This window comes from Teleopsis dalmanni, chromosome 2 (genome assembly GCF_002237135.1).
Source record: "Teleopsis dalmanni isolate 2A chromosome 2, ASM223713v2, whole genome shotgun sequence".
Classification (NCBI taxonomy): Eukaryota; Metazoa; Arthropoda; class Insecta; order Diptera; family Diopsidae; genus Teleopsis; species Teleopsis dalmanni.
The window spans coordinates 8,618,743-8,646,372 of record NC_051847.1 but is presented as its reverse complement, the minus strand read 5'-3'; the positions used below and the strand labels follow the sequence as shown (position 1 = coordinate 8,646,372).

The window sequence follows — 27,630 nt, the reverse complement described above, 5'->3', positions numbered from 1 at the left end:
TTTTGCAGAGTGAGCAAGTTTCTAACAGAATAGGAAGCATACTTCACCACGACATAAGTGAAACCTCCACCCACTCTTTATCCAATCCTTTATAAAGATCCTTTATTACTGTTTTTTTTCTAAGATATAAATGGTGTTATTGGTATTAGTTTTATTACGTCGTGTTTAGCATCACAATCTGAAAACCTTCGAGGCAACCAAATAAATTAACCTGATCTTAACGCTTTTAGTGGAGTTTAGAATTAATATTGTATTCGAAGATCGAAGTTAATAGTGATATATAATATAATTTGAAAAAATTTGAAAATAATTGTATTTTAATGGACAGTAATTTAAAAAGTTCTTCCTTTCCCAAAACGAGCCAATTTCAATTATTTGTGGTAGTAGGTAGTACTGAGAAAAGTTTAAGTCCAAAAGTTTGCATCTTAATAGTAAGTAGAATTGTTGTAGCAGAAATAGGTATCTTGCACTAATGTTGTTATCTTTCCTGTTCCTTTAATATTTTATTGTATTTCAGTTTTCGGTTCTGAACATCATATTAGAAACAACAAACCTTTCATTTTATTTTTATATTTATAAAGAAATGATATATTATTTTTTTGTATCTTTAATTCTAAAATAATAGAATAAATAATATCACACTAGCACACTGGCACTATATATTATAATATATTATTATTTTGATTTATAAGCATGATAATCATGGATAATGACGAAATATAAATATATTATAAATTTATTTTAATTAATCAAAAAATAAAATATAAAGTTTTACTTAGTATTTAGCATGAATAACTTACTATATATTATATTATATGTATTCGAATATTATTTGTTTTTAGCCTAGTGATATGTGACAATGTACACGTACCATTTTTTTATGTACTGCAAAAACTGAACTAATTTGTTTAATAAAAATTTGATAGTAATTATAATATTAAACAACTACAACAAATGTTAAAACAAGGTCTAAGATAACGTATATATATATATATATATATATATATGTACATGCAATAAATGAATAACAGTAACAATAAAAGTTCTAAATTAAAATCAGATAATCACTCAAATGTACTCACACGATATACATAGGTATAATTTGAAAAATAATCAAATTGAACTGTTAACCAAGCAAAAATTAATTGATAGTATTAAAGTAATTATTTTCATTAACAATATTTATGTGTTTTAATATGAACATACACTTATAGTTATTTGACTTCCAAAATTTTAATTTTTTCTTAATTTACTTTCAGGTACAGCAGGAACTTAAGTATTGTAGTTTTTAAAAATGGCTAAAGAGAATGATGCCCAAAAAGAAACTGATAGTTTTATAGTAAAATATAAACAAAATTATTATAATATAACAGAGTTTATGCATAAACACCCTGGTGGCATAACGACACTAAAGGGTTTAAATAATGCGGATATGACAGGACGCTTTATGAAAGCTCCACCACATTCTGATGCTGCTATGTACCTCATGAAGGAGTATAAAATCAAAACAAATGCAAAACATGCTCATACGAACGGGCACAATGGCTTGACGAAGGTTCAAAAGGAAAATGGCATTGAGTTAATCGAAGAAGAAGATAGGAATGATGGTCATCTGGATGAGAGTATGGAGGTAAGTTGTGTGTACGTCACTCACCATATATTGTATTATACAACTTTACATTCTTAATATATGTATATAAATCGAACTCATATAGTTTATCATATACATAGTTAAATATTAAACAATGTTATCATAAAAGACTTTTGAGTACAATAAATATGTAATAAAAGTATATTTACTGTTTTTTTTAAGTTTCTAAAAGTAAAATTCAGCTTTTTAAGCAAATCTTTATAAAATATAATTTAAAATTAGTCATTGTTTTGTACTTTGGTTACTTGCAAAAATTATTAAATGAAAAATGATTACTTCTAATATCTTAATCTGGATTTTTAAGATAAACCTTAGCTTTTGAGAAGAGGCGTATATCTGATTCCACACGCTGAAGTTCTTTTTCAATTTTACATTTACGGTTACGTATGCGTAGTGTTTCAGTTGTCATAGGTAAACTATTTAATTCATCAATAAGAGTTCGATACTCTAACAACAAAATATTGAATAAAACATTAACAAGAAATGTGCACATGTGTTCAATGGTTTCAACTTACTTTTCTCTGCGCCCATCAGTGCACTAACTCGGTGTTCCTCGCTTAAAACGTAATGGTCATCAGGACAATCAGGATCACGACTCATTTCTTGCAGGCGCTGCTCTTCTTTTTCACGTTTTTCCTTCTCTAAATAACGTGGTAAACGTATATCATCACGACCTGCAATAGAACATACAAAATGTTTTAATTGCACATTCGTAGTTATATATACCACGCTTCATTAAAGATAAATTCTTTTTCAACTGGTATCACCCATGCACAATTGGGTGTTGTAATCAATATCGAATTCCTACAATTACTATAGCTGCAAACGGTATAAACTGAAAAAACTTGCAATTGCAAGTCTAGATGTCTACCACATTTACTAAAGTTTTACTTAAAATTATCTTTCTTATACATTAATTTACAACCATCAATAAATTTCTATTAGTTAATTATAAATAATTTATGTGGTTGTAAATTAATATTGTAATTTAAAGAAAAAACTTACTTCCATGATGCAGATTACTGCTAGATTTTTTTGAACATAATAAACCACCTTGGCTTGTAAAAGAGCTTACAGATTTATTGCTCCTTCCTGATAATGACTGGCTACTTTTCGTGTTTATCGGTTGATCGTGTACAGATAAATTTGACATTTTAGCGTTAAATTTTCCTTCGTTATCCTGATTTCTTAATTTAACACTATTTGCAATTGAAGTATGTGAACCACGATGACCAAGTAGTTCATTTACTTGATTGTCACAGTAATTTGCATTAGTTGTCTGCAGTAGTGTTTGGTCATAATTTGCACCCATGTTTTGTGAATATTCATTAACAATTGATCGGTGTGAGCGGGCAGAAGCCATTGGCGTTTTTCTTTCTTCATTTTCCAATTGCCTGTGCCTGTATTCGTTTTCGTTATATGACATTCGTTCAGCTTCTTGTAATTCAGGCTCATCATGAACGTTATAAGCAGAATCTCCATTATATCCACTGTACATTTGCGTTTCAGGCATTAAGAACTCATTACTACCAGCATTTAAACACCCATCGTTCATTTGATCTTTATATGAATTACTAGACGTAATTCTAAAAAAACAAAAATTATTAAAATAAAATGTTTTAATATGTATAATCATTATAACAAAGAGCATACTTTTTTAACGCATTGTAGAGAAATTCTTCATCCTGTATATCTTCGGTTTGAATTTCCTTATCGCAAGATGTTTTCTTTTTTAACTCAAAGTTGGAATTAGTACTTTTTGTTAAATTGATGCCACTTTTTACAAGACTAGATTGTTTTGTTAAACTATCTTTGCTTACAGCGTTTGAGACAGAACTTTGTTTTGTCAAACTATTTCTACTGGCGGAATTATAAAGAATTTTGACATCTTCACGATTCCCCGTCGAACTTTGTGCAGATGGTGCGCGATGTAGTGAACTGGAACGTCTCCTTCCCAAATACTGCAGTTCTTTCTGATGCTTCTTCTCCAAAAGTTCCTGCTTTTCAGAAGCTTGACGTTGTATATCACGTAGTTTCAATTTGTTTTCGCGCATGAAATCACGTCGATATTCCACTTCTAAAAAGAATTTATTATACTACATATTTAAGAGCTGGTCACTTAGGCAACAGAATGCCGCAACAATAAAGCTCACACTTACTTGGTACACTAAATACGCCTTTTAGAGTCTCAACGCGTTTTACAGTTGTTGAGGACATGTTGTATTGTTCAGCACACAAATAAAATTTTTATTTAAATAATTATCTAGAATATATGTTTAAATATTTTTGAAATCCATACAACAAGAAGAACCGCGCAACTAACAAGCGCCGATGCAAAATAAACAATAAAAAATTGACAACTTACTTGCTAGTTTGTGGTGGTAACGAGTAGTAACGAGTAAACAATGCAGTCAAGTTTCTTGTCGCGGCGCTGCCACTCTTAAAATATTATCAATAATATTTAATATATAAATTTGCACTGTTTACAATTGCATAAAAAACGAATGTAACGAATGTTTTTTCAATTGTAACTCAACCCGAAAAAAATCTTTTTTGTTTTTTAAAAGTATTTAATTTTAGCTTCCCAACGTCACATATTAAATAAGTTATTTAAAATTTATGTTCGTTTTGACAATGACAAGTAAAATTTGAGTGTTGAATGAGGCTTACTTATAAAAAATTTAATTCACTTACATGTACACTTTTTATTATAAATAATGATGAGCAGATTTGTCTACATTTATCACTATTGTATTGGGTCGTTTTCATATTAAATCCAGTAAATCTAAATTCATTCAGCTACAAACCTTCTACAATTAATCAGCTGTTATTAAAATAATATATACTCTGTAATTATGTGTTTATACAACGCATTTAATTTCATTATTTACAAAAGTAGTGATTTTAAATTTTGTTAAATGTGTAGTGAGTATAAAACGAGTGGTCTTAAATGATTATGTTTCAGCAAGCAATATCCGAATGATCTTGCTGAAATCATACGGAGCATTCAGCATTTATTTCATTGTCTACAAAATGATTTAATAATGGTCAATACTAATGGTAAAACATCCATAGCATAGCTGCAATAGCTTTGTTTGTTAAATCTTATTTTGCGTTGTTTCAGATAAAACTATATGTAAATAAACAAGTAAATGCACTTAATACTTATATTAATACTAATATACATACATTAGAGCATGTAATACAACAATGCAATATATGAAGACACTTTCCAAATGACTTTTTTTATTCTTGGTCCAAGAAATCATTTAAATCATCATTCTCTATAGTATTTTGATAAGAAACATGCCATATATTATTTCATGTATTCATGTGTTAGTTTGGTATATTTGGCTAATAAATTTTAATCATATTTCAGTATTTAGTCGATTGGTCAAAAGCAATGGTGCCACAGATACCTAACATAACAAAGCATTACGATGAATGGGTACATAAACCAGTAGACAGACCTCTACGTCTTTTTGGACCATGGTATTTAGAAATGTGCACGAAAACACCTTGGTGGGTAGTACCCACATTTTGGATACCAGTCATAGTTAAATGTATATTAAACGAGTTTTTAGATGCTATGAATGCAGCGAACATAGAAAAGGTAAAATATTTTAAACTTTATTTCAAAACTATTGAATAAATAATCATACTTTTATTTATATTTATTAAATTACAGTTAATCTACCTCATTGGCTATTTTATAGTTGGAATTTTATTTTGGACATTATTGGAGTATGCGCTTCATCGTTGGGTATTTCATATGAAAATCAATAGCAACACCAATATTTGGCTGTGTACATTCCATTTTATGATTCATGGCCTTCATCACAAAGTACCCTTTGATCCATTGCGACTAGTATTTCCACCATTGCCTGGTGCACTTATTTGTACAATAATATACACTCCGATTAGCTTTTTGGTGCCGACTCCTCATGTCCTACTTAGTGGAGCACTATTTGGCTATTTATGTTACGATATGATGCATTATTACTTACATTACGGAAGTCCCACAATGCGCCATATGTACCATATGAAACGTTATCATTATCAGCATCATTTCGCGCATCAGAATATGGGTTACGGCATCAGCAGTCCACTCTGGGATTTCATTTTTGACACACGTATACATTTACGCAAACTGAAGTTTCAGTTACGGTGGAAGTAATGAGTACGGCATACCGGCATACAATATATTGTATGTCTGTTTTCGTATTAAGAACAAATTTTTAGCAAATATTTTTTTATTTTACAACTTTCTATATAAGCCAAAGACATTAATATTACCAATATTTTTTAATACTAATTTTTTGATAGTATGTGTACATATAAGATAAATTATATCTTGTCTCTAATTATATTAGAGATTGTGTTATTTTTGTAAGTGAAGTATTAGAATTTTAATTTTATATACAATAAAGTTGTTGTTTTTCTTAATATAAGACAAATATTAAAAAGTCATAGTTTTCATTATTAATAATGGATTCAATTTAATGAAAATAAAATTTTTTAAATACTGTTTTAAATAAATAAATAATTTTATTTCATTTTTGTAAATGTACTGGAAGACAAGCCTTATACCTTTTAATTATCCTATTGACATTGTTTGCTTTATCCTAAGCCTCATATACAAGAGTTGCGTTAATTTTAGATTAATAAATAATATATAAAATAGTTAAGTACTTCAACCACAAGCTTTAAACATTGCAGTTATTAAATATGTATGCATGACTTAAATGTATATCTGATTCAGTTTCAATCAGACGTCACTTTTTTGCGTTTTTTGCATTACTTGTCTGAATTGTGGGAATGAAGTCTTCGTCGGTGGTGGATGTAATCTAGCACATAGTGTTATAAATGGTTCGTACAGAGAAGGCCTCTCCATAGCATTAACAGTATAATGTTTAATTCGTTCACGTGAACACCAAGTATTGGCCCGATTTAATATTGATTCAACAGAGTTTAGCTGCTGTGACGGCAATACTGACGATTCTTTACGACTACGTGCCCTCATATTTGCCAACACAATTATAGGAACTTCTTTTTTTTCTTTATTTTTGTCTATATCGATTTTTATGTCTGCTAACATGTCTAAACTGCTGGGATCAGATGGATCATAAACTAAAACATAGCCATCGGGAAAATATAAATAATGTCGTGCAAGCTGCGCTTTGCCCTGTAAGCCTGCTGTGTCATAAATTCGAAGAGTTTCTCGAGTGCCGCGACCAGTATCGACGCTTGCCACGTATATATCCTCAATGGTAGAATGAATTTCCTAGTGTAACCATATATCGATTTCTTTTTTTATTATATTCATCATATTGTTGTATAAATTTTCAAATCATTGTTTATTTTAATATACTTACCGAATCTACATTTATATTGCCATAAATAAGTTGCTCCAATAGTGCAGTCTTACCAACCCCTTTCATGCCACAAATCAATACTTTTCCAACCTTATTAATTTTTGTAGTCAACATTCTTAATTACGTCAAGAACACAACTAATTGTGAACAATTTTAATTTTATAATTGCAGTTAGTTGTTAGAAATGAAAGCCATATCCCAGCTTGTATACTAATATTCTGCACAGCTGATAGAACTTTAAACAGGGAGTCTACAAACTTATAATTGTAGCATGTTGCCATATGCTAAAAAAATTTTTTAACTCTTGTTTTAATTAGAAATCATTATCATCCTACCTAAATCCTAAATACCCTGACAGACGGTCTAAATTATCATTAAGAAGTTGCTGTATGATATGTTTTTTTTATTGAAAAAGCAAAAGAAAGAATTTTAAATTCAAAATGGATAAGCAAGAAAAATTAAAGAAACTTGCTTTAATTAAATTTAAAATATATAAAAAATATATAAAATTTATAAAAATATATCGAGTATTTACATTTACCAATGTTTTCAAATATGTTTTGTTTACATTTTCACAACTAAATAGCTTGATATTTGTTCCATTTTTTATTTCGTTTCGCTTGCATATGCAGCATTAACATTTCTAAAAACCTAAATGATGAATAAATTGGGTTAAATTCGGTCATTTAAAGACCATAAATGATCATTTAAAACTGCTAAATGAGCAAATAAATTATAATTTAGCCCCTTAATGATAATTTAGCTCCCGTCTGTCAATGCTATAAATCTCTTTGTAAACTACATTAGAATTTCAAAAATAATAGTCATGCTAAAATAATATTAAACTTAAATTGTCAAATTTGAACAAGTTGACTTATTAGCCCGTATTTCGCAAATTTACTGTATCAAGCAATTTTAATTCGATTTTAATTTGTGTGTTAATAAACAGTAGTTTAGTTTTTGTTTTGTACAGTACTTTTTCATATTTCTATTTGTTTTCAGATTATATATTTTGCCCATTTTACACATTCTTGCTGTTTTGTTGTGACTCCTCTCTTGACACTTTGGCACGTTCCTGTTGAATTCAACTGAAGTAAAAAGTTTTTAAAGTTATAAACAAAAAAGCAGACTTATAATATAAACACTTTAATTAAATTCATTAATATACGTTTTATAATGATTAACGAAAACCCATTCAGTAATGATAAAAAGCGACAACGCCGCAAAAACAAAAAGGCTCGATTTATGCGTAATGCCAAGGGTTTTGCTAAACAAGGCATATACGGAAGGGGCTCTCATATTGATGATGATCAGTATAATTATTTCATCAACACTTTAGATGTAATGAAGAATGGATTTGATGATATATCTGACAAAGGTATGTATTTGAAATAACTTAATTATAAACATTTTTATGGCTTAAATATTTTAGAAAATATGGCCAATAATGTGTTTGAGTGGACCAAAGAACAGGAGGTGCATTTAGCATCCAATCAAATCGCTTGTAAAGTATTGGAATCATTGATTGGTTTTGTTGATGCCGAACAACTTGAACGTTTCTTCACTGCATTTCGTGAAAACCTGCGTGTAATTTGCTCAGATCGATTCGCTTCACACGTGCTACAAAAAATGGTGGAAATAGCATTTTTACGCTATGTTGGAACAGAGAATAAAAAAGATGGTGAAGATGAAGAGGGTACATCAAGTAAACGTGCTAAAGTTGATATGTTGAGTGAAGAAAATTTTAATTTGACTCATACTTTCTCAAAAGAACATAAAACAAATTGTGGGGACTTCGTTTTGCGTGTAGGAAAATTTGTTTTAAATAACTTAGAGGAATATATTTGGGACAATTGTGGAAATCACATATTGCGTACCTGCATATTTTGTTTAGCTGGAATACATGTTCCCAAAGTAGCTTTCGAAAAAAGTACTACAGAATTGGCTAAAAATCGTCAGCTTTATACAGTGCCGGATGAGTGGTTAGAAGTAATGAAAGAATATCCTCAACGTTTGGAAATGTGGCCACAATTTGTTGACTTTCCATATGATGAAAATTCTTCTGCTCTAACCAGTGTTATATGTATTGCATTGAAAGTAGTTGATAAAAATATGTTGAAACATTTTGGTAAGAAAATTATAGTGGAATCATTTCTTAAAATAAATGACAATGAGGAGGATCAAGATGATTTGAAAATGGAGGTTATTAATAATATAGAAAAAGATGATGAAATTAAAAAAAATTCAGATGAGGTGGAAAAGGTGAAATTACCTCAGGTGTTTGGGTGTCAATCTTCCGTGATATTATTGGAAACCTTATTGACAATCGCTGGTCCCAAGCTATTCAACCAGATTTACTGTATGTTATTTACTGGACGTTTAGCATATTTAGCTCGTAACCAACAAACAAACTTTGCTGTTCAGAAACTGTTGCAAAATATTAAGGAGAAGGAAGATTTTGAACAAATATTTACAGAGCTTGTACCACACATTGACGAACTACTGAAAATAGGACATACAGGTGTGGTGTCTTCATTATCATCAACTTGTCTTCGGCTTTGCACAAAACAGGCTCAGATGATTACTGCTCTTCAAACTGCAATGCAGGTAGCAGGAGATAAGGAAAAATCTAAACTATTTTTTTTGTGTCTTATTAAACTTAAGCCGTACCACATAGTCTTGGAAGACAAAACTGCTTTCGTACATTTACACGGTTCTCTAATTGTGCAGGATATATTAAAATACAACAAACCTATTTTTATGATTACGTGCATTTTGGAAACAAGCGCTGATCTGCTCGCCACAATTTTAAATACGCCAAATGGGTCACACATAGCAGATGCGTTTCTGCAAAGTAAATTTGTAGGTGAAAAGTCAAGAGAGAAATTCGTGCGTCTGCTAGACGGTTTTTATATTGACTTAGCTATCACGAAATTTGGTTCCCACGTGGTTGAGAATTTGTTCTCTGCCGCACAGGAAGCACAAAAAATACGCATCGTAAAAGAACTAGCGGAAAAAAGTAATATGTTGAAAAGTACTCCCTTTGGACGACTACTGTATAATAAATTACGTGTCGAAACGTACCGCCTATCGTCTACGCAGTGGAAGGCTGGTCTTACGCAAAAGGCAAATAAGGCAGAGAAATTATTTAAGGATATCATTAATTAGTTTTTAAAAATTTGCTGTAAAATATTTTATTAAAGAAATTACATATAAATGTTTAAGTTTTAATTTATACATAAAAAACTTTAATTATGTTTGAGGTGTTTATTGAAAGAAGTATTTTCTATTCATTATTGTTCATTGTTATTCAATTTGGGTTGCGCACGGCTTAAACTGTAAAATGGTATGTCATAAAATTGCCACTGTTGCTTTTTAGTTTTATCGATATCGTAACGCGCGCAACGCTTCCGAAAAGTACCCTCCTGATATTGCTTACAACTGACTAGAGGATAACCTAAAGCAAAACATTTGCTTCGACTACCGAAGTAGACGCGACCCAATGTGTTGGAAGCCATATTGTTAACATTTTGTAAACAATTCAAAAACTCTTGCTCACAAGTGCATTTTAGTCTGAGAAATAGAAATATGAGCATCACATCACAATAATAATAACATAACTATATATACCAACATTGGAAACCAGTCGTTATTGTCAAGACCATGTAACGATGTTTTGGCTTCTAAAATATCATCGCAATGATCGTGTGCGCGACAGCATTTGTCAGCTTCCCACTGTGTGCCCAAATCATTGTAATTTTCCGCCGTATTACCGGGTCCACACCATTTAGTACCAGGTGCAGTTATGCCCGTATGTGCTATTGGCGGTAGTGCTTGATTGAATATATCCTCATCGTCAAATATTGATTCCTCACTAAATCCATCCACAGCGGCAAGAAGAGCTGTATTAAATATTGTAACAAAAAGTGAATTCATTGCCCAACGATGCTGTTTAAAGATTTCGGAAGACTGATTTCGTTGCGATTAGAAATTTATTAAGCGGTATGCTGATCTATATTGACCTATATGTAGGTCATTTTCCGATAAGCTACTTTTTTTAATGCGTTTTATTAACAAAATAAATAAATGGGATTTATTTCGAACTTGACATCATTTTAAAATATACAAAACTCATTTCTTTTTACACAACTAACCTTTCTTGAGGAGATCACAAGAGTGAGGGGAGGCACTTAGTCATAAGTATTAGTATGATAACGCCAGGTTCAATGTGAAAAACATTAAACAGTACAATTTAATATATTATTAACAACTTAAAAATATATATTTCTATATTTTTGATGGGTTCATAAATCATTTTATTAATATATAATGGGCTTGAACATTAGATGTTTGTGGCAATGCGTCTATTAATAGGCTATTGTATTCTTTCACATTCAAAAAAGCCTGTTACTGCGAGAACCCCGCAGTTGGAGCTTTAATTTTATAGGTGAAGTCATATTTGATTAGACTTATGAAGTGACTTTTTCTAACTTCAAGAATTAGCTCCGACACATATGGTTGCCTTGAGGCAGCTTCCTTAGCCAATTTGTCTACCACTTTATTGCCATCAAAACCACTGTATGCAGGTATTCAGTGTAGGTTAAGTTAGGTTATACCGGCGATCCCTAGCGGATCCACTTAGTCTTATTGGTGCATTGTGTTACCGTATACGTAGGAAAAAACTCAGGGTCTAAAACCACCTATTAGAATTCAGTAAAATTCAAAAATTTAAAAACTAGTCCCTTTATTAAAATATCTGTTTGTACCGTATTGTCCTATATCTTCTGTATATTTTATATACATATATTGTTTTTTCTTATTAAAAGACAATAGGAAAAAATGGGACCTTTTTTTAACAAAAACGGTACCTTTTTGAATCAATTTTGGTATAGAAAAAAATTTTTAAGTGGCAACCGAGCCTGTACTGTATGATAGAGATTTTTGTATATTTACTGAATTGCCAAAATCCGCTCACCAAAAAAAAAAATTTAGATATAATAAGTGGCAAAATACGATATCCACATGACACGTGGGATATACGTTATATTAAATGAAAGATCGTAATTAATTTTAACAATTTGAACATCATTAGAAGTATAACCAATGTTCTGTAATTAAATTTTCCATTATAGCTTTGATTGGTTTTCCTTTGTGCTAACAAAAATAGTAAAGATCATCATAAAAATTTATGAAAAAATCGGAAAAGAATTTGATTATTACTTTTAATACTTTACGTAAAAATAAAAATTACTTCTGACAATCAAATATTGTATAATCATTGGAATTGAAGAAATACTTTCTTGTTGCAATTTGATTTACATGCAAATGCAGATACTAGTACTAGACTATTGTATTTTTAATTTTTTTATTATTATTCTCTTTGTATATGTTAATGCTGGTTTAAAATATTATACAACGATAAATTGATGATTGACATTTTAAGAACTAAACTGCATTAAATGAAAATAGTTGCTATTAATCATTATGGCATTTATATGTTTATCAAAATATAAAATTTGATATTCTACATAAATTATGATTCTGATTTTATATATGTCAGCTGTATAATTTCCAAGTTGATTTCAAAGTTTTTAGAAAACAAAAATTACTTCCCCTACGTACTGCACATTGCGCTGCCCAACACTGTCAATATTTGACATTTCTTTCGACGCCAGTTTTACCGTTTAAACGCTTGTAATATATTTAATGGTTTGGTTTAAGATTTCAATTTTCAGCCAGTTTTATTGTAAAGTTTAAAATGAATTTTAGTTTTTCATTGCCTTTAAAAAGCTCAGATCTACTAAATAGTAGTGGTGATAATTACTACGTAAAACATGTCTATACTTCAGATGAAATTCCTGACAAACTTAAAGGTACATTATGATATTGTAATTACATATTAAATACATTTTGTTTTTTTAGAGTGTAGAGAATGCCTTCACAAAGATGATCCATTCTATATATTGGATCACTTTGACACGTACTATTCTGTTATGGAGTGTGAAAGCAGTGATATCAGTGCTATGAAAAATTTATCGCGTTCATTTGATATGCTATATCTTACTGTGGATAAATTGGGTAAAGAATTATCGGCTAAATTATCAAAGGACAATAATGCTTTCCCAGAAAGAAGTAATTATTTGACTCTGTCAAAAATGTTATTGTACCTATTTACACACACTATGAAGCGCATAGAAGTGGTCATAACAAATAGACAACGGGAACTAAATGTGAATGCAGTTAAGAAGCGTGGTAAACACCATGAAGCACAGGATCACCAGTTTGATTGGGATAAGAAAAGAGGTCAGTTTCTGGTGCAAATGTTTAATATATTACAGCTTCCCTTAGAAAAGCTATGGATGCCACCAGTGGTCGATTCAAATTTCGTAGAGTAAGTTAAATAACTCAAAAATAAACGAAATAAATTTTTTTTATTTTCATACTTTCTACTCGTATAAAAGAATGATTACGGAACGCTGCTACAATACTATTTCATCTATACCTATGCGTGCTGATAATAAAAATGTCATTGACAGTTCTTTTCAAATAATTGGAGTCGCAATTAAACGCTACAGTCATGCTATTTCATTTCCTGTACAAATTTTATATATATTAAGCAGAACAGAGCACACAGCAAGTTCAATTGCCCATGGCATAGCGTTATTGAATGAAGAGTGTGGTATTAATACTGCATTTTCGGTTCTCATAAAAGATATTACGGATACGCTTACTGGTGAATCTACTGACACTGCAGTCTCACGAAATTTTTCAAATTTTTTAATAGAACTAGCTGCCCGTTCTCCAGAACTTATGATACCACATTTATCAAATCTTAGTGAAGAACTTTTAAATTGTGAATCGCATGTTATACGAAATTGCATACTACAGATTATGGGGGATGCTATTGTTGGTAAGTTAACATCAGAGGAGTTGCCTGAAGAAATGAAAGAAGCGCGCGATGATTTTCTTGATTTACTTTTATCACATATTTGTGATGTATCTGCCCATGTCCGTGCTAAGGTATTGAATATATGGCATAATTTAAAGCAAGAAAATGCTGTACCTCTGTCTTTGCAAATAAAAGTACTTTGCGAAACTGTTGATCGGTTGGAGGATAAAACCGCAATAGTTCGTAAGCAAGCTATTCAGTTAATTAAAGCATTTTTGGAATGTAATCCATTTGCTGCGAATTTATCATTAGAAGAATTAATTAAAAAGCACGAAGATGAAGCAAAAAATATGAATGAATTAAAAGCAACACTTGCGGAAGAAAGGGAAAAAACCGAACAAATAGAAGAGCAGTGGAATATAATATTACCAGAAATTGTTCCACTTATAGATGAGAATTTGCAACTTCAAAGTAAGTTTATATTTACTATAGATTAATTTACATGATATATACAGTGTACATTATATATGTTATATAGAAATGAGTAATTTATATATCACATATGATTGACTGATACATTAAATATATTACATACATACATATGCACAACATACATATACACATGCATACATGTATACATATTTTATTATATATACATTATATAATATATTACATTTTCTAATATATTATATTATGTCTATATTATCCAATTTTATTATAAATATATTAAGCTAGCTTAAGATATGGTATAGCATACATATAGTATTAATTTTAACTAGTAACTTTTAATTTTAGGTACTCAAGAATATGAAACGCAAGAGAGTTTAGAAGACCTTGTCAAAGGAATTTGTCAGCTTTTACTGGATAAAAAGTATAAAGAAGCAATTATATTGCTAAGAAAAGTTGATTACGTGCATGGAAATTCCGAATTAAGGTATAATTATTAAATTCTAACATCTAATTTCGACTATATGACCAAATTTTTGGCTGTTTGAAGATATACACTACCCCTTGAAGAGCAAGTGACATATTATGTAGCCTTATTTAAGACTTATATATTTTTAGCAAACGGATGTAAAAATGATGTAAGTAAAATTAAAATATATACAATTGTGTTTCAATTGTGTAACTAAACAATTAGTTAATGTTTATTAAGCTATTTTTAATAGTAAAATCTTCATACTAACTTTGTACTGACTTATTTATTTTGTGATTCAAATACATGACTTGTTGACATGTCTTTTAATATAGAACGAAAAACTGGACACTATGATAAAAACCGTAAAGTTTCTTGAAGACTCCATAGAATTTTCAAAAGTTCTTACAAGAGCAGTACCAAAAATTCTTGATATGTTGCTTTCAAAAACAATATCTGATGTTTGTGAAGCTGTTGATCTTTTTACGACTGGATATTTATTTGGAGTGAAAGGTATGGAAGCTGGTATGCAAAGAATGTTGTTGTTGGTTTGGTCATCAGAGAAGGAAAAACGAGACTTTGTATCTAATGCATATAAGAAAGTTTTGTTTACGACAGACTTAACTGGAAGGTTAGTAATGGTTATAAATTTGTGTTATCTTAATGAGTTGTATTTTGTGATTATTATAGAGCTCATGCTGTTAAAGTAATTCAAAATTTGTCACGTTTTATCCAAACTATTGAATATGGTCATTTTCTTGCCCTGGAGTGTTTAATTGAAGAATGGGTATCAACAGACGACATGGATGCTTTAATTATACAAGTTCTTTTTGAAATTTTTACAATGAAAATTGAGGGAACCACAACTGAAGAGTCTTGTTTAGCTTTAGAATTGCTTGTTATGTGTTCTAGTTCAAAGCCCTCAATTGCATCAGCTAATTTAAACATTATTGAAATGGTTGGGCTTGGTGAACGCGGAAGGCGGAATCCACGTTTATATGCTAAATGTTTGCAATTTATGATGAACTCGATTGATCATACCGCAAACTCAAAATATTATCAACGTTATGATTGTGATAGTCCCATAGCAACAAATGTTTTTGATATGTTTATGAAATTCTTTTTTCATCCGCTTTTGCCAGATTTCGAGCTCGTAGCTACAAAGACATTTGAATTCTTCTATACTCTATGTCAAAAACCAGATATTATTTGTCAAAAAATGATCGTTGACTTGATGGGAAGAATGTTGAAAAGTATTAAAAAGACCACTGTAAACCCTTCATCGCTACCTTCAGCATCTCAATCAATGAGTTCGCAACCTTTACTTCCAAGTCAGAACAAGGAATATAAAACCATGAAAGCTTTCCTATTAACTCGTTTCGTATACATTATTGGGTACATAACTTTAAAGGAACTAATATTTCTTGATGTTGATGTTTATAATAATATGAAGTATATTCAGGAACTTGAGGACTGTGAACTAAAGAAAAAGGAGCACAGTGCTTTGCGAAAAAATGGTAATTTAAATATGTCAGCAACTGAATCATTAAAACGTTTATCTGGTAGTGCTGCGGAGCCTCAGCAAGAAGTAAGTAATATTGTATTTGTTAAAGTACATTATATAATTATTTATTTATTCATAACTTATATCAACCAGTTTTTTTTTTAATATTATAAATGAATAGTTAATTGCAGTTTCTATAAGCTGTAGTTTACAAGCTTGTTCTAATTAAGAAGCACGATAAGTGTTTTGGTAGTTATCTTGTGAAAAATAAAATCACTATTACTCAAAAAGCCTTCTATTAGAAAAATAGATTTATTTTGTCAATAAAGCATAAAAAACATTTTGTTATATATTATTAAGATTTTTAAATTTTAATATCTTATTAATAATCAATCTTAATAATTGATCATTTATGATTTTATCTATATTATTGTAGCCTGACGAAGATCTTGTTGGTGCTACTGCAGAAGACAATATAGCAGAGCTTATAAATGAAATCTGTGAGGAAAGATTGTTGTTCGACAAAAAAAGTCTTTTAAGAGTTATGGTTAAGCTGGTGTTACGAATTTGTCAACATCCTAGTAAATTTAAGGAAGAACATCTTCAACGTGCTGCAACATTGACTTTAGTACGATTTATGTGTGTTTCAAGTAAATTCTGCCACAGTTATATGCAGCTCTTAATGAATATTTTAAATAAAACAAAGGACACTGTTATCAAAAGTAATATTGTAATCGGTTTATCTGACTTAACTTTTCGGTTTCCAAATGAAATCGAACCATGGACTGGACATTTATACCTAACGTTACAAGAACAGAATGAAGAGGTTCGTTTAACATCTGTTAAAATGATTTCCCATTTAATTTTGCACGAAATGATTCGTGTTAAGGGACAAATAGCAGAATTAGCAAAATGTATTGTAGATCCAAGTGATGACATTAAGAACATGACACGTCAGTTCTTTAAAGAAATATCCACCAAATCAAATATATTATACAATGTATTACCCGATATTATATCTAACTTGGGGGATATCAATACCAAATTACCTGAGGAAAAGTATCGAACTATAATGAAGTACATAATTGGATTAATCCACAAAGATCGCCAAGTTGAAACTTTGGTAGAAAAATTAAGTATGCGTTTTCAAGTGTCACATGCGGAGCGTCAATGGCGTGATACGGCCTACTGTCTTAGTTTACTAACCTACAATGAAAAAACAATAAGAAAACTTATCGATAATATACATCTCATTAAGGATAAAGTGCAAGTAGATGAGGTATATCAATCGTTTAAGTTAATTATTTCAAATACTTCGAAGCTGGCTAAACCGGAATTGAAAACAGTAGTAACAGAGTTGGAATCGCGTATTAATGAATGTTTGGAAGTGCGTGATGAAGGCGATGAGGGCGGTGAAAACAACGTTAATAATGTGGATCATGGATCAAACAAATTAAAATCACAAACTTCACAAAAAACAACGACGCGGAAGAAGAGGGCTGTGCGACGTAAAGATTCGTCCGATGATGAAAATATGTCATTATCTGAAAGTGATAATGAAGTTCCAACAAAAACAAAGAATGCTAACAGTAAATCTACAAAAAAACCACAAAATGTATTAGAAAGCAGTTCCTCCGATAGGTCAGAATCAGAAGAAGAACTACCGGGTAGAGGAAAAAATGCGAAACAACAAGCCGCTAGTCGTCCAACAACGAGTAAAAATCGAGGAAAAATTGTAGAGGATACTACAACAAGTTCAGATGATTCCCACCCGAAAAAACGTCAAAAGAGACTTGATCGAAGATAAACTTTTATTTGAAGAAGATTTTATATAGTTTTTTATATATATTAAATTTAATACAATAACATTTGAATGTATACTTTTATGAGCAGTTATTTAAGATGCTAAATTCTGTTATGATTTTTCTTTCCGTTTCTGCACTGAAACACAACATTTAACTGCTCTACTATGTTGTACTCTGCTCTTTTATTTCATGGAGCACGAGATAAGGGCAAGAACAACAGAAACATCTGTTTTAAAATGTGACTACTACTGCGAAAATGAATAGCAATTATTTTAGTTTTTTGCTCTTGTTCTTGCTCTTTTTTGGTGCTTTAAGAAATCGAAGCGCAGAATATATTAAATGAAAGTGGCTTAAATTATGAGTCTTTGCTCTCATATATGCTCCTTTCAACTCAGTGTAGAATTAGAATCAGAATCGGAATCATGTGTGCGATTACTGCTTTTGAGTAAGCATTGCTTTTTTCAAATCCTGTTTATTTGTAAGAGAATATTGTTTAATTTTTAATAAAAAATTGTGACCTGTCACAGTCTTTTACAGTATATGCGTATGGTTGTAAAACCATGTGAATGTTTAATTATAATTTTTTTATGTAAGATAAGTTTTATTTTTTCATGGTTCATAGAATTTTTAAACAACCAATATGATGATTTGGTTTCTATATTTTTTTATCCTTTCTATTCTAGTTTAGAGTTGTTTATTTGATTGTATTATTTTTTATTTCACACGTAACATATGTGTCCATAAAAACCATTTTTTTTAAAACTATTTGTTTTCAGAATTCAAATTGCTATTATTATAAAATGAAGTTCTAAGTTCTATTCACTGATAATTAAAAAAGATCGTTCATTTGTTCAAAACTGGTATGTGTTCATCCCATCTGTCTATTTCTACGATACAATTTTATCCTATTATCTTATCCTAAATATTGTTGACACATTGTGACAGATAAAAATATTTTTTGTTTGGCATAAGTCAGAGGAACATAGCGCACTGTGCTGCTTCCAAAAAAACTTGATCACACTTAAACGTTTCAGGATCCAATGATTTTAACAATATGATATGTTGTAATAAGAATAAGTCTCTTTCAATGTTTTGAAAAAAACATTGGTTTTGGTTATAAAAATACTCGGATCTTGTAAAAGCCAGATACAGATTCGCAGTCTTTAGTAAGATTTCCCTATGAAATTGCAAGCTATCAAAGTAGCACTACCCAAAAATTCCATATTAATGCAATATAATTCATATATCACTCTAGAAGTATGTGCTATTTATGAGGGTGAAGATTTACTGGGGTTTCTACTATGTTAATACCGTTTATTTGCTGTTTAAATTCTATTACATATATAATATATATATTTTTAATAACCTTTTAGAGGACAATCAAAAATTTTTAAAATCATAATTATTATGGAAGTAATAATGGAGTTCATGATAACGTTAAAATAATAATGCAAGTCTCGTAATATGTGGACAGGTAAGAAGACAGCTTTTATAAGGGCGAATTGTGTAGCTAAAAGCACGTGACTGGCATAATGCAGTCAATGGTAGTGGAAATGAAAACACTGATTGTGTAGATAATTTCTTGTCAAATCCGCTGATATAAACAAAAGTATAATAGGAATTATACGGACATGTAACCATCAATTGAAAGTCATACGCATAATCCGACCAACTGAAATTATAGTGAGATTAATTTCACTTCTTGCTACTACTCCACTCTGCAGCAAAAAATCTTAGCAACAGTTAATTGGTAACTGGTGGTTGTATCGAAGAGGGTGGTCCATAGTATGCAACCCTAAGTGTGCATAATTCTTGTTGTAATCAATGTACAATGTACAATGTGCTACTGCGGGTGGTGAAATTTGCTGTAATCTGCACAATACTCCGGTCTGAGATAAATTATGAGAATATTTTTTACCTATCGTTAAAAATCGTAATAAACAGTCATTTGTTGATTATCCTTTAGTTCTGTTACTATTTGCAAGGATACCGATATTCAGTGAAAGGAGATACTAAGTTTTATATATTTTTACCTTCGTAATGAATGACACGTGTAGCCGGTTTAATATCGCATTTCATAATATTTTGACATTGTCCTTGTGAGATTTTTGTGGTGCTCTGATTCCATCTCAATTCCAGTTTGTAGTCATCTGTTTATACTTCTGTATTGCTTATATGAATACTTTTTCTTATTACAGTTAACTTGATTTGTTCCTATACCTGATTCGTTTGTCTACTTAACGGACGGTAAGTTTCCAAGTTCCTTTTCTATTCGAAATAGATTTTTTGTCATAGAACAAGAAAATTGTTATGCGATATTCACTGTTTTTAAGATCGGCAATACCAAGATGTCCGAAATGCCTTAGGTCGAATGATCCAGTGTTGCAATTATATAAATATGTTGAAATACATTATTTAAAAAAGTCTTTTCATATATTTTCTTTAGATGTTACCAAGTTATAAATATAATAAAGCTAAATGCATATTTGTTGTCAATAATCATTAAAATATTTGTAGAAATTGCTCCTGGGACGCACGACAGCTGACACTTATTATGTCCAATACACCTGTAAGATATATTCTCTTTCTTTTTAAAATATATAATAATATAACTATACAATAAGAGCAATACTTTCAGAGCTCTTTTTTTTTTTGAGGCCATAAATACGGGGAGCAAAAGGCGGGACTACAATTTATAAAACAATTTTCTTACAATTGCATACTATAAAATTTTCTCAACAATTGTCATCGTTGTTTGATTGTCATAGTCCAACAGTTAAATACCAAAATAAAGATGTTAAGAGACACCATTCAGAACAACGGACTATTGTTGACCTTTTAGAAAAATATTTAATCCGGTTAAGCGGATTGTAAGTGAACTCTTGTCAGTCGTTGTGAAGTAGGAAAAGAGATAGTACGAAAATCTTTGTCTCAAATTTATTAAAAATTCATTTGTAGTTATTTCAAAAAAAGTATTCTACAAAAAAACCTATTCTAATCCTTTTTACTTTCAACAAACTCTTAAGTGCTTTAAAATTTATGAATGGAGATTTGAATGCTAAAGGCAATATAAAAAATATATTAAACAGAAGAAAATTGAAATAAATGTTCTATATACGTTTATTTGACTTTAAAAGTGATATCTAATTTGCCTTATAAATTTTTGGTCTAAACTAAGGAACACATTTTCATTACTCTAGACTCTAGGTATATAAGAAATATTAAAGCTTTACGAATATTACGATATTCATAACGAATATAAAATAATCAAATGAGCCCATATCTGCAAATGATTAGAAATGTTTAAGCTTTACGAATATTACGATATTCGTAACGAATCTTCTTAAATTTTTAAAAGTTTTAAATATCAGGGTTCAGCATGTTATATTCAATTGACGTTTTTAAGATCTTGTATTACATTAGAAGGAAAATATTATTAGCCGCTATCTAAGGCCATCAACAACCATGCATATTTAATGGTAATCCTGTTTTCTAATTTGAGTAGATGTGATTATATAATGTTAAGCACAAGAAAAACAGTCAATATAAAAATTAAAAAGTATGCAACTGACTTCTTATATATCTCTTTTATTTTTATATAAAGGTACACTTTCAAGTAAAACTGTTCTTATTCTTATGATTATATATATTGCTTATGTTACTTATTTGGCCATAAAAACTCGTTATCTAGTTTTGGCCTGACGCAGCATATCTCCCCAGGCGCCTGTGCTGCGTGCGCGCCTTTTTCAGTCTCCTACATCAGGTTCAGTTAGTACTCCCTCCACTTCGCTGGAACATCTTCATCCATTCTCACGACATGACCAAGCCAGCCAAGCTTCTAGATGTTAATTCGCTGATTTATATCAATATCGTGATATGTATATTGTTTATATTTATATCGTATATAACTTGACCATTATAACTGAAAGCATGATTTGACGCTCTCTGGGGTAAAGTACAAAAATGTCAAACATGTGAGTGTCCTTTTTTGATTCTTTCTTATTAAAATTGAAAAATTAAACTACCACAACAGAACAGAACAAATTGGTTTGCTGTAATATAACCACATGATGCCAGTTGGACCCTTCGCAACCCCTTTGATCGATATAGGGTCTTTGGTAGATGTCCTTTTATTAAAAAAAATACGATTCAGTTTGTTGTAATACTTCTTGTTTATATTTTATATTGAATTTTTTAATGTTTTCTAAAAGTTGAATAATTTTTTAAATTATTGTAAATAATTTAACAAATGCCTAAAGCTATATAATGTCGTATTTTTGCACATATTTGATATATTAAATTTAATAAAAATAGTTTTTAATTTATTTTAGTTGATTTTAATTATTTACATATATTCAATTTATCATACATATATACTTTATTATATATTAATCGTGTGCTCCATTGTTCCTGATATTTTCATAGTGTGTAGTTATTTATTTATTTTTAATTTTTTACTAAATACACTAGTTTTCAAAAATATTGCTAATATAACGATGTATACAGTACTTTTCTATTTACTATAAATTATAGTGATATTTGTTATATATAGGATATTCGTACATACCAGATGTCGTTTGTATTAAATAAAAAAGCGAAGGACTCACTAAATTTTAATAATAATTGATTTTATCTATCTTAAATACTATATGCTTGATATTTGATTTAATTTTTACATGTTTATCCTTTTAAAGGTAAAAATTCTGCTCTTGAGATGCTGATTGCAGATGCTGTTGTTGTTGTTGTTGCTGCTGCTGGTGCTGTTGCTGCAATTGCTGATGCTGTTGTTGTTGTTGATGGAGTTGTTGCTGTCTCGTCCATTCGGACGATTCCAGCTAAAATCATAAATGTTGGTAGTCGCTCATATCATAAATTGGCATGGAACCCATCACACTATGCAAATGAGAGTAGGCGACCGCAGCTGACAGTGGTGTTGCCAATTGACTCGGGCCATTTTTATTACTAGCCACTGCCGCCGCCGCTGCAGCAGCGGCTACAGATGACAATGCACCTGCGTTGCTTCCATTGCCGACACCTGCATTTGATATGCCAACAAATTGTGCATTGAGATTATGTTGCTGGTGATGTTGGTGCTGTTGTTGCAGCAATGATTGTGCATTGTTGCTATCACTGTTCGTATGTATTGTTGTTGTGTGTAAATGTTGCTGATGCGATTGATGGTGATGATGATTGTTAATTGGAGATGTAGGTGATTGTTGTTGCTGATGATGATGTATATTGCCAGTGCTTTGAGCTTGATTTCCATTGTTACTGTGTTGTAATAGAGAACCTTCCATTTCGGAGTCGCTAGACGAGTCCAAATGTTGTTTGTCTGAAGTCCCACTAGAAAGTAGAAAAAAATTCAATTATTATAAAATTCAATAAATATTTTTAAATTTTTTAAAGAAATTTATTGTTAATTGTTATGAAATAGAAAGTTTCTTCCATATACACCCATGAATAAGAAAAACTAATAAGATATTAAAGTTGTTATTTAAATATATAGAAATACACTCCCTATATGTATTAGGTTTTATAATTTATATATATTACGTTCAACTTTTGCTAGAAATATTTAGTATAACTTTTACGATTAGTTAACAATTAAATTTAGCACAAAAATGCACACAAACTGAACAATTTTTCCTATAAAAAATATATCTGAATATTAGAATCACAACCAAATTTAAAACGATCGAAGTAATTTTAATATAATTTTAAGTTAATGATTTTTTTTATTTACATTATCGTTTTGTATGATTACTATATTCAATTCTGAACTGGCTTGATTACTACAAGTATCTATCTAATAAGGGGGAATAAACGTAGATGTCGTTTATAACGCCATTAAAGCGATCGGCTCAATCTCATGATCGGTGTAACCGTTACGTATGTTCAAGCCAGAGCTAAAATGTTAATAAAATTTCTATTACAATATCCGATTAGTTGTTATATCGAAGTCTGGTTGTCGCTATTAAAAGATTGCAAATAGTATGAGTTAATATTGACTTTAAGAAAATTCATATTGAGCTTGATTAAACATAACATTAGAAAAATCTTTAAGACCTTCAAATATTGTATTCGCGTTATATGAAGAATTAATTTTTTGTTGAACTTTTTTTGTATTTTCCAATAAGGAAATATATAGCAAGAAAATACAATTGCCTTAAATTATTAATTTTAACAATAGATTTCAAAATCAAAATATCAAAAGTCAGTCCTTTATCGGTTTCGCATACCTAATATCATATAGATGCAACCTTTCTTCGCAACAAATGGAACTAAAAAGCCTATTAAATGTGTTATATCAATACTAAAAATATACAAAACATTGATACGCCCAGTAGTAACATATGACTGCGAGACATGAAGATTAACTGAAACTGAAGCAAGCAAGATAATAGCATTTCAAAGGAAAATACTCAGAAATATTTTTGTCCCCTGGAAAGAAAACGGGATCAATCGCATAAGATACAACCACGAGCTGGAACGGCTAGCTGAAGGTGATACAATCAACAAATTTATGAAAAAGCAGCGCTTAAGATGGGTTGGACATGTGAAGAAGGAATAAGAGAGAGAGAGAGAGAGAGGAGTACCGGATATGAGAGTACCGCTTAAGATTTATGAGAACGAAGTAGGAACTAGCAGAGGAAGAGGGCGACTAAGAAAGCGACAGTGTGCAACAGGACTTAGATGAAATGAACATAAGAAATTGAAAAAAAAAACAAAAACCAAAGAAGAATGGCAGACTGTTGTTAAGTAGGCTTAGGTTCTACATGGATTGTATAGTCACGGATGAGGATAATGAAATGCGTTATATGCGTGTTCCCTTTTTAAAAACAATAAATATTAAAAACTATAAGTAAAATTATTAAAATTTTTATGTATTCATTCAATCATTATTCTCTCGTTCGACACTACTTTTTACAAACAAAGTCTCTTCCACAATTTTACGGTCTATTAAAGCCATGGTTATCAAGCCACACAATATAAATTTAATTTCAATATAAAATTATCAACGGAAACATAATAATTAAAAACTACATTATCATCACAAAAACATAATTTTCATTATCATTGGCAAAGGCAAATTCACCGATATTTTTGTTGTTGTCACTACTGATGCTGCTGTTCTTTTCAGTTCCCTTTGTTGTTGTTTTATGAATTGTTGAAATTTGATATCCTCAAAGAGGAGATGATGGCAGAAAGTGCGGCAGGGTTATTTATAATGTGTCTGTAAATATGTTTTATATGCTAGCAGCTAGCACATACCAACGTGCACCATAGTATACACGCATGAGAGTTTATGTTTGTGTATGTGTGTGTATGTGTATAGGTAGTGAAATGTGTGTATTGCTTAAACGAACTTTGTATAGTAGTTGTTTTTGTTGGGTAGGTATGCTAATTTTTTATGTACTTTATATTGAAGATACTATCTTGATTTCGTTGTTTTGATTCTATTCTTCTTTTATTGAACCAATGAATATGTTCATTCATCAACAACATTATTATATTTGTAATAGAGTTGCCAACGTTGGAGATAATTTGTTGCTTTTTGATATGTAATAAGTGTTTACAATTGAAAAAAATGATAGAGTTATTATTCTCATTGATATGATATGTTATTATTCTCAACACAAGAAACTATCACAGCACAGGAACTAAAGATTATAATTTTGATTTTATTTTTATGTATGAGATAGTTTAGATAGCAAAAATTGGTTCTATATATTTAAAAAAAATTATGAAATTTGTAAATAAAAAGTATATTTAAATTGGTTGCAAGAATACTTAAAAATATTTAATAATATTTGGGGAAATCTTTTAAATGATCATTATAGTTTTGGTCTCGATTGAAATAAAAGTTAAAATCCTAAAAAACAAAATATTTTCGACGTAACAACTCAAAACATTTCAAACAAAATTACAATAAAAGTTTTACGGGATGTTGATTAAATCAAAATGTTTTGAAAAAAAAATAACTTAAGATATTAAAATCAGTAATTTAAAAATTGGATGTTTGAAAATAGCGATATTTTACTATCACATCACATCACATCACATCACATCACTTTAATTTTTATTTTTATTTAATTTTTATTTTACTTCTTAATTTTATTTTGACTAGAAACAAAATTATAACAAATTGTATTTAAAAGTAGTATATAACAATGTAATATAAATTATCGTCCCTTACATCATAACAAAATAACTCAGAAGTCAAAAGTAATTTACTTGAAAAACAGTTGTCAACACTTGAGCCGCAATATCAAAAACAACAATCATAATTATAACAAGAAAACAAAACGATATCAACGATGACAGACAATAAAACAATTGAAATTGAAAAGCGGAAGGAAATGGAAATGGTTTCAAATTCACCCACAATGGAAGACTAGATTCCCCAGATAGAGAATATCATGAAGACACCAACACATAAATTTATTAACATATGCTTGCTGTGGTGGAATGAATACATTTGTGTGTTAAACGAAAGAGTCAAGTATGAGTGATTCCAGCTACACAACATACTTTGATCCCTAAGCTTACATTAAGTGAAAACCAACAAAAACAGTTGTTGTTTTCATATTCCCCAGAGGTGTGAGCATCATTTATGCACTTAACGTATTCAGTTGCCTCGCTTATGGTTTGGAAATGCCGCAATAGACCTTATCATGTGGGGGAAGTAACACACAAAGTTAAGTGGGTCTTAGTTGTCATTGTTATTTTGTTGTTGCTTGTATAACAGTAATTGTAGTTAACAAGATAAAAATTATATGAAAGGGAATAGGATAAAAATGTGTTTCATCTCTCGACACTTCATTCTTGTTTGAAGGGAAAATTTATTTTTAAGACAAGTGTGCTTGAAAATGATAAAATCTCAAAGGTAATGCATTTCATTGAGAATTCGACTTAAAGCGATATAAGTCAATTAGTGCTTAATAATTTGTATATATAATAGAAGAAGGCTAGTATAATATAACCTGACTTTATTTTGATATTTTAAATAACAACCATTTTGGCATGAGAATTTATGTATACAAATTTTGCAGTGTGGAATTTTGAAAAATACGAGTTCATAATTATCTAATGTGTCTTTAGCATTTGAAATGCAAAAAATATTGACTTTTAAAATCACATATTTTAAAATTTATCATATGCAGTTTTAACCATTCTAGTTAAAACTAGTTAAACCATCTTAGTTAAACAACACAAACATAAATATATAATATTAAAAAATGTTAAATATTGTTTTGTCTTCAAAACATTGTCTGCAAAGGGGTTGCAAGAAATTGGAATGCATTAAGCATAATCTCTCTGTTCCTAATCAACCTCTGGCCTTCTTATGATAGAACCTGTTTCTACTATTAAAAGATATGGCAATCTAGTCAATACTGTGAACATCTATTGAAACAAAGAATGGACTCGGTTAAAATCACAATTTAGTAATCGGGCGGTAAAAGCAGAATATGTGGCAAATTTGGAGTAC

At 30.1% G+C, this 27,630-nt stretch overlaps 7 protein-coding genes across 7 annotated transcripts in view; 3 read left to right on the top strand and 4 right to left on the bottom strand.

Annotated features, from left to right (window-relative positions):
- Positions 1 to 1,258: 1,258 nt before the first annotated feature.
- On the top strand, positions 1,259 to 5,987 carry LOC119682393 (dihydroceramide fatty acyl 2-hydroxylase FAH2). Its single transcript, XM_038095823.1, has 3 exons — positions 1,259 to 1,630; positions 5,031 to 5,264; positions 5,340 to 5,987. The coding sequence occupies exons 1-3, from the start codon at positions 1,295 to 1,297 to the stop codon at positions 5,826 to 5,828; spliced, it is 1,059 nt and encodes a 352-aa protein (XP_037951751.1). The 5' UTR covers positions 1,259 to 1,294; the 3' UTR covers positions 5,829 to 5,987.
- On the bottom strand, positions 1,810 to 3,922 carry LOC119682392. The gene is made up of 5 exons (XM_038095822.1): positions 3,811 to 3,922; positions 3,305 to 3,728; positions 2,657 to 3,237; positions 2,167 to 2,325; positions 1,810 to 2,098 (listed from the first exon to the last, which is right to left on the bottom strand). The coding sequence occupies exons 1-5, from the start codon at positions 3,866 to 3,868 to the stop codon at positions 1,938 to 1,940; spliced, it is 1,383 nt and encodes a 460-aa protein (XP_037951750.1). The 5' UTR covers positions 3,869 to 3,922; the 3' UTR covers positions 1,810 to 1,937.
- A 172-nt stretch (positions 5,988 to 6,159) lies between the features above and the next one.
- On the bottom strand, positions 6,160 to 7,270 carry LOC119680429 (NF-kappa-B inhibitor-interacting Ras-like protein). The gene is made up of 2 exons (XM_038093237.1): positions 7,027 to 7,270; positions 6,160 to 6,935 (listed from the first exon to the last, which is right to left on the bottom strand). The coding sequence occupies exons 1-2, from the start codon at positions 7,138 to 7,140 to the stop codon at positions 6,420 to 6,422; spliced, it is 630 nt and encodes a 209-aa protein (XP_037949165.1). The 5' UTR covers positions 7,141 to 7,270; the 3' UTR covers positions 6,160 to 6,419.
- A 737-nt stretch (positions 7,271 to 8,007) lies between these two features.
- On the top strand, positions 8,008 to 10,306 carry LOC119679909 (nucleolar protein 9). The gene is made up of 2 exons (XM_038092498.1): positions 8,008 to 8,404; positions 8,459 to 10,306. The coding sequence occupies exons 1-2, from the start codon at positions 8,203 to 8,205 to the stop codon at positions 10,192 to 10,194; spliced, it is 1,938 nt and encodes a 645-aa protein (XP_037948426.1). The 5' UTR covers positions 8,008 to 8,202; the 3' UTR covers positions 10,195 to 10,306.
- On the bottom strand, positions 10,253 to 11,083 carry LOC119679910 (phospholipase A2). The gene is made up of 2 exons (XM_038092499.1): positions 10,661 to 11,083; positions 10,253 to 10,599 (listed from the first exon to the last, which is right to left on the bottom strand). Exons 1-2 carry the CDS (start codon positions 10,960 to 10,962, stop codon positions 10,320 to 10,322), a joined length of 582 nt encoding a protein of 193 aa, XP_037948427.1. The 5' UTR covers positions 10,963 to 11,083; the 3' UTR covers positions 10,253 to 10,319.
- Positions 11,084 to 12,594: 1,511 nt separating this feature from the next.
- Positions 12,595 to 18,679, top strand: LOC119678036 (condensin complex subunit 1). Its single transcript, XM_038089674.1, has 8 exons — positions 12,595 to 12,899; positions 12,949 to 13,417; positions 13,488 to 14,386; positions 14,711 to 14,849; positions 14,913 to 15,000; positions 15,167 to 15,462; positions 15,522 to 16,419; positions 16,772 to 18,679. Exons 1-8 carry the CDS (start codon positions 12,785 to 12,787, stop codon positions 18,140 to 18,142), a joined length of 4,275 nt encoding a protein of 1,424 aa, XP_037945602.1. The 5' UTR covers positions 12,595 to 12,784; the 3' UTR covers positions 18,143 to 18,679.
- A 3,668-nt stretch (positions 18,680 to 22,347) lies between these two features.
- Positions 22,348 to 27,630, bottom strand: part of LOC119680960 (protein sine oculis) — a 47,687-nt gene continuing 42,404 nt past the window's right edge. Inside the window, exon 7 of the mRNA XM_038094005.1 lies at positions 22,348 to 23,483. Within this exon, the coding sequence (XP_037949933.1) occupies positions 22,982 to 23,483 (502 nt within the window). The 3' untranslated portion in view covers positions 22,348 to 22,981. The remainder of the gene's footprint in view (positions 23,484 to 27,630) is intronic.

Bases quoted from the DNA above. Each gene is read 5' to 3' on its own strand.
- LOC119682393 (XM_038095823.1), top strand. From the start codon at position 1,295: ATGGCTAAAGAGAATGATGCCCAAAAAGAAACTGATAGTTTTATAGTA. The intron at 1,631-5,030 runs GTAAGTTGTGTG...ATCATATTTCAG, and splicing joins ATCTGGATGAGAGTATGGAG to TATTTAGTCGATTGGTCAAA. The intron at 5,265-5,339 runs GTAAAATATTTT...ATTAAATTACAG, and splicing joins ATGCAGCGAACATAGAAAAG to TTAATCTACCTCATTGGCTA.
- LOC119682392 (XM_038095822.1), bottom strand. From the start codon at position 3,868: ATGTCCTCAACAACTGTAAAACGCGTTGAGACTCTAAAAGGCGTATTT. The intron at 2,326-2,656 runs GTAAGTTTTTTC...GTTCTATTGCAG, and splicing joins CAGTAATCTGCATCATGGAA to GTCGTGATGATATACGTTTA. The intron at 2,099-2,166 runs GTAAGTTGAAAC...TTTTGTTGTTAG, and splicing joins ACTGATGGGCGCAGAGAAAA to AGTATCGAACTCTTATTGAT.
- LOC119680429 (XM_038093237.1), bottom strand. From the start codon at position 7,140: ATGTTGACTACAAAAATTAATAAGGTTGGAAAAGTATTGATTTGTGGC. The intron at 6,936-7,026 runs GTAAGTATATTA...TGGTTACACTAG, and splicing joins GCAATATAAATGTAGATTCG to GAAATTCATTCTACCATTGA.
- LOC119679909 (XM_038092498.1), top strand. From the start codon at position 8,203: ATGATTAACGAAAACCCATTCAGTAATGATAAAAAGCGACAACGCCGC. The intron at 8,405-8,458 runs GTATGTATTTGA...TAAATATTTTAG, and splicing joins TGATGATATATCTGACAAAG to AAAATATGGCCAATAATGTG.
- LOC119679910 (XM_038092499.1), bottom strand. From the start codon at position 10,962: ATGAATTCACTTTTTGTTACAATATTTAATACAGCTCTTCTTGCCGCT. The intron at 10,600-10,660 runs GTTGGTATATAT...TCTATTTCTCAG, and splicing joins AATAACGACTGGTTTCCAAT to ACTAAAATGCACTTGTGAGC.
- LOC119678036 (XM_038089674.1), top strand. From the start codon at position 12,785: ATGAATTTTAGTTTTTCATTGCCTTTAAAAAGCTCAGATCTACTAAAT. The intron at 12,900-12,948 runs GTACATTATGAT...TTGTTTTTTTAG, and splicing joins AATTCCTGACAAACTTAAAG to AGTGTAGAGAATGCCTTCAC. The intron at 16,420-16,771 runs GTAAGTAATATT...ATATTATTGTAG, and splicing joins CTGCGGAGCCTCAGCAAGAA to CCTGACGAAGATCTTGTTGG.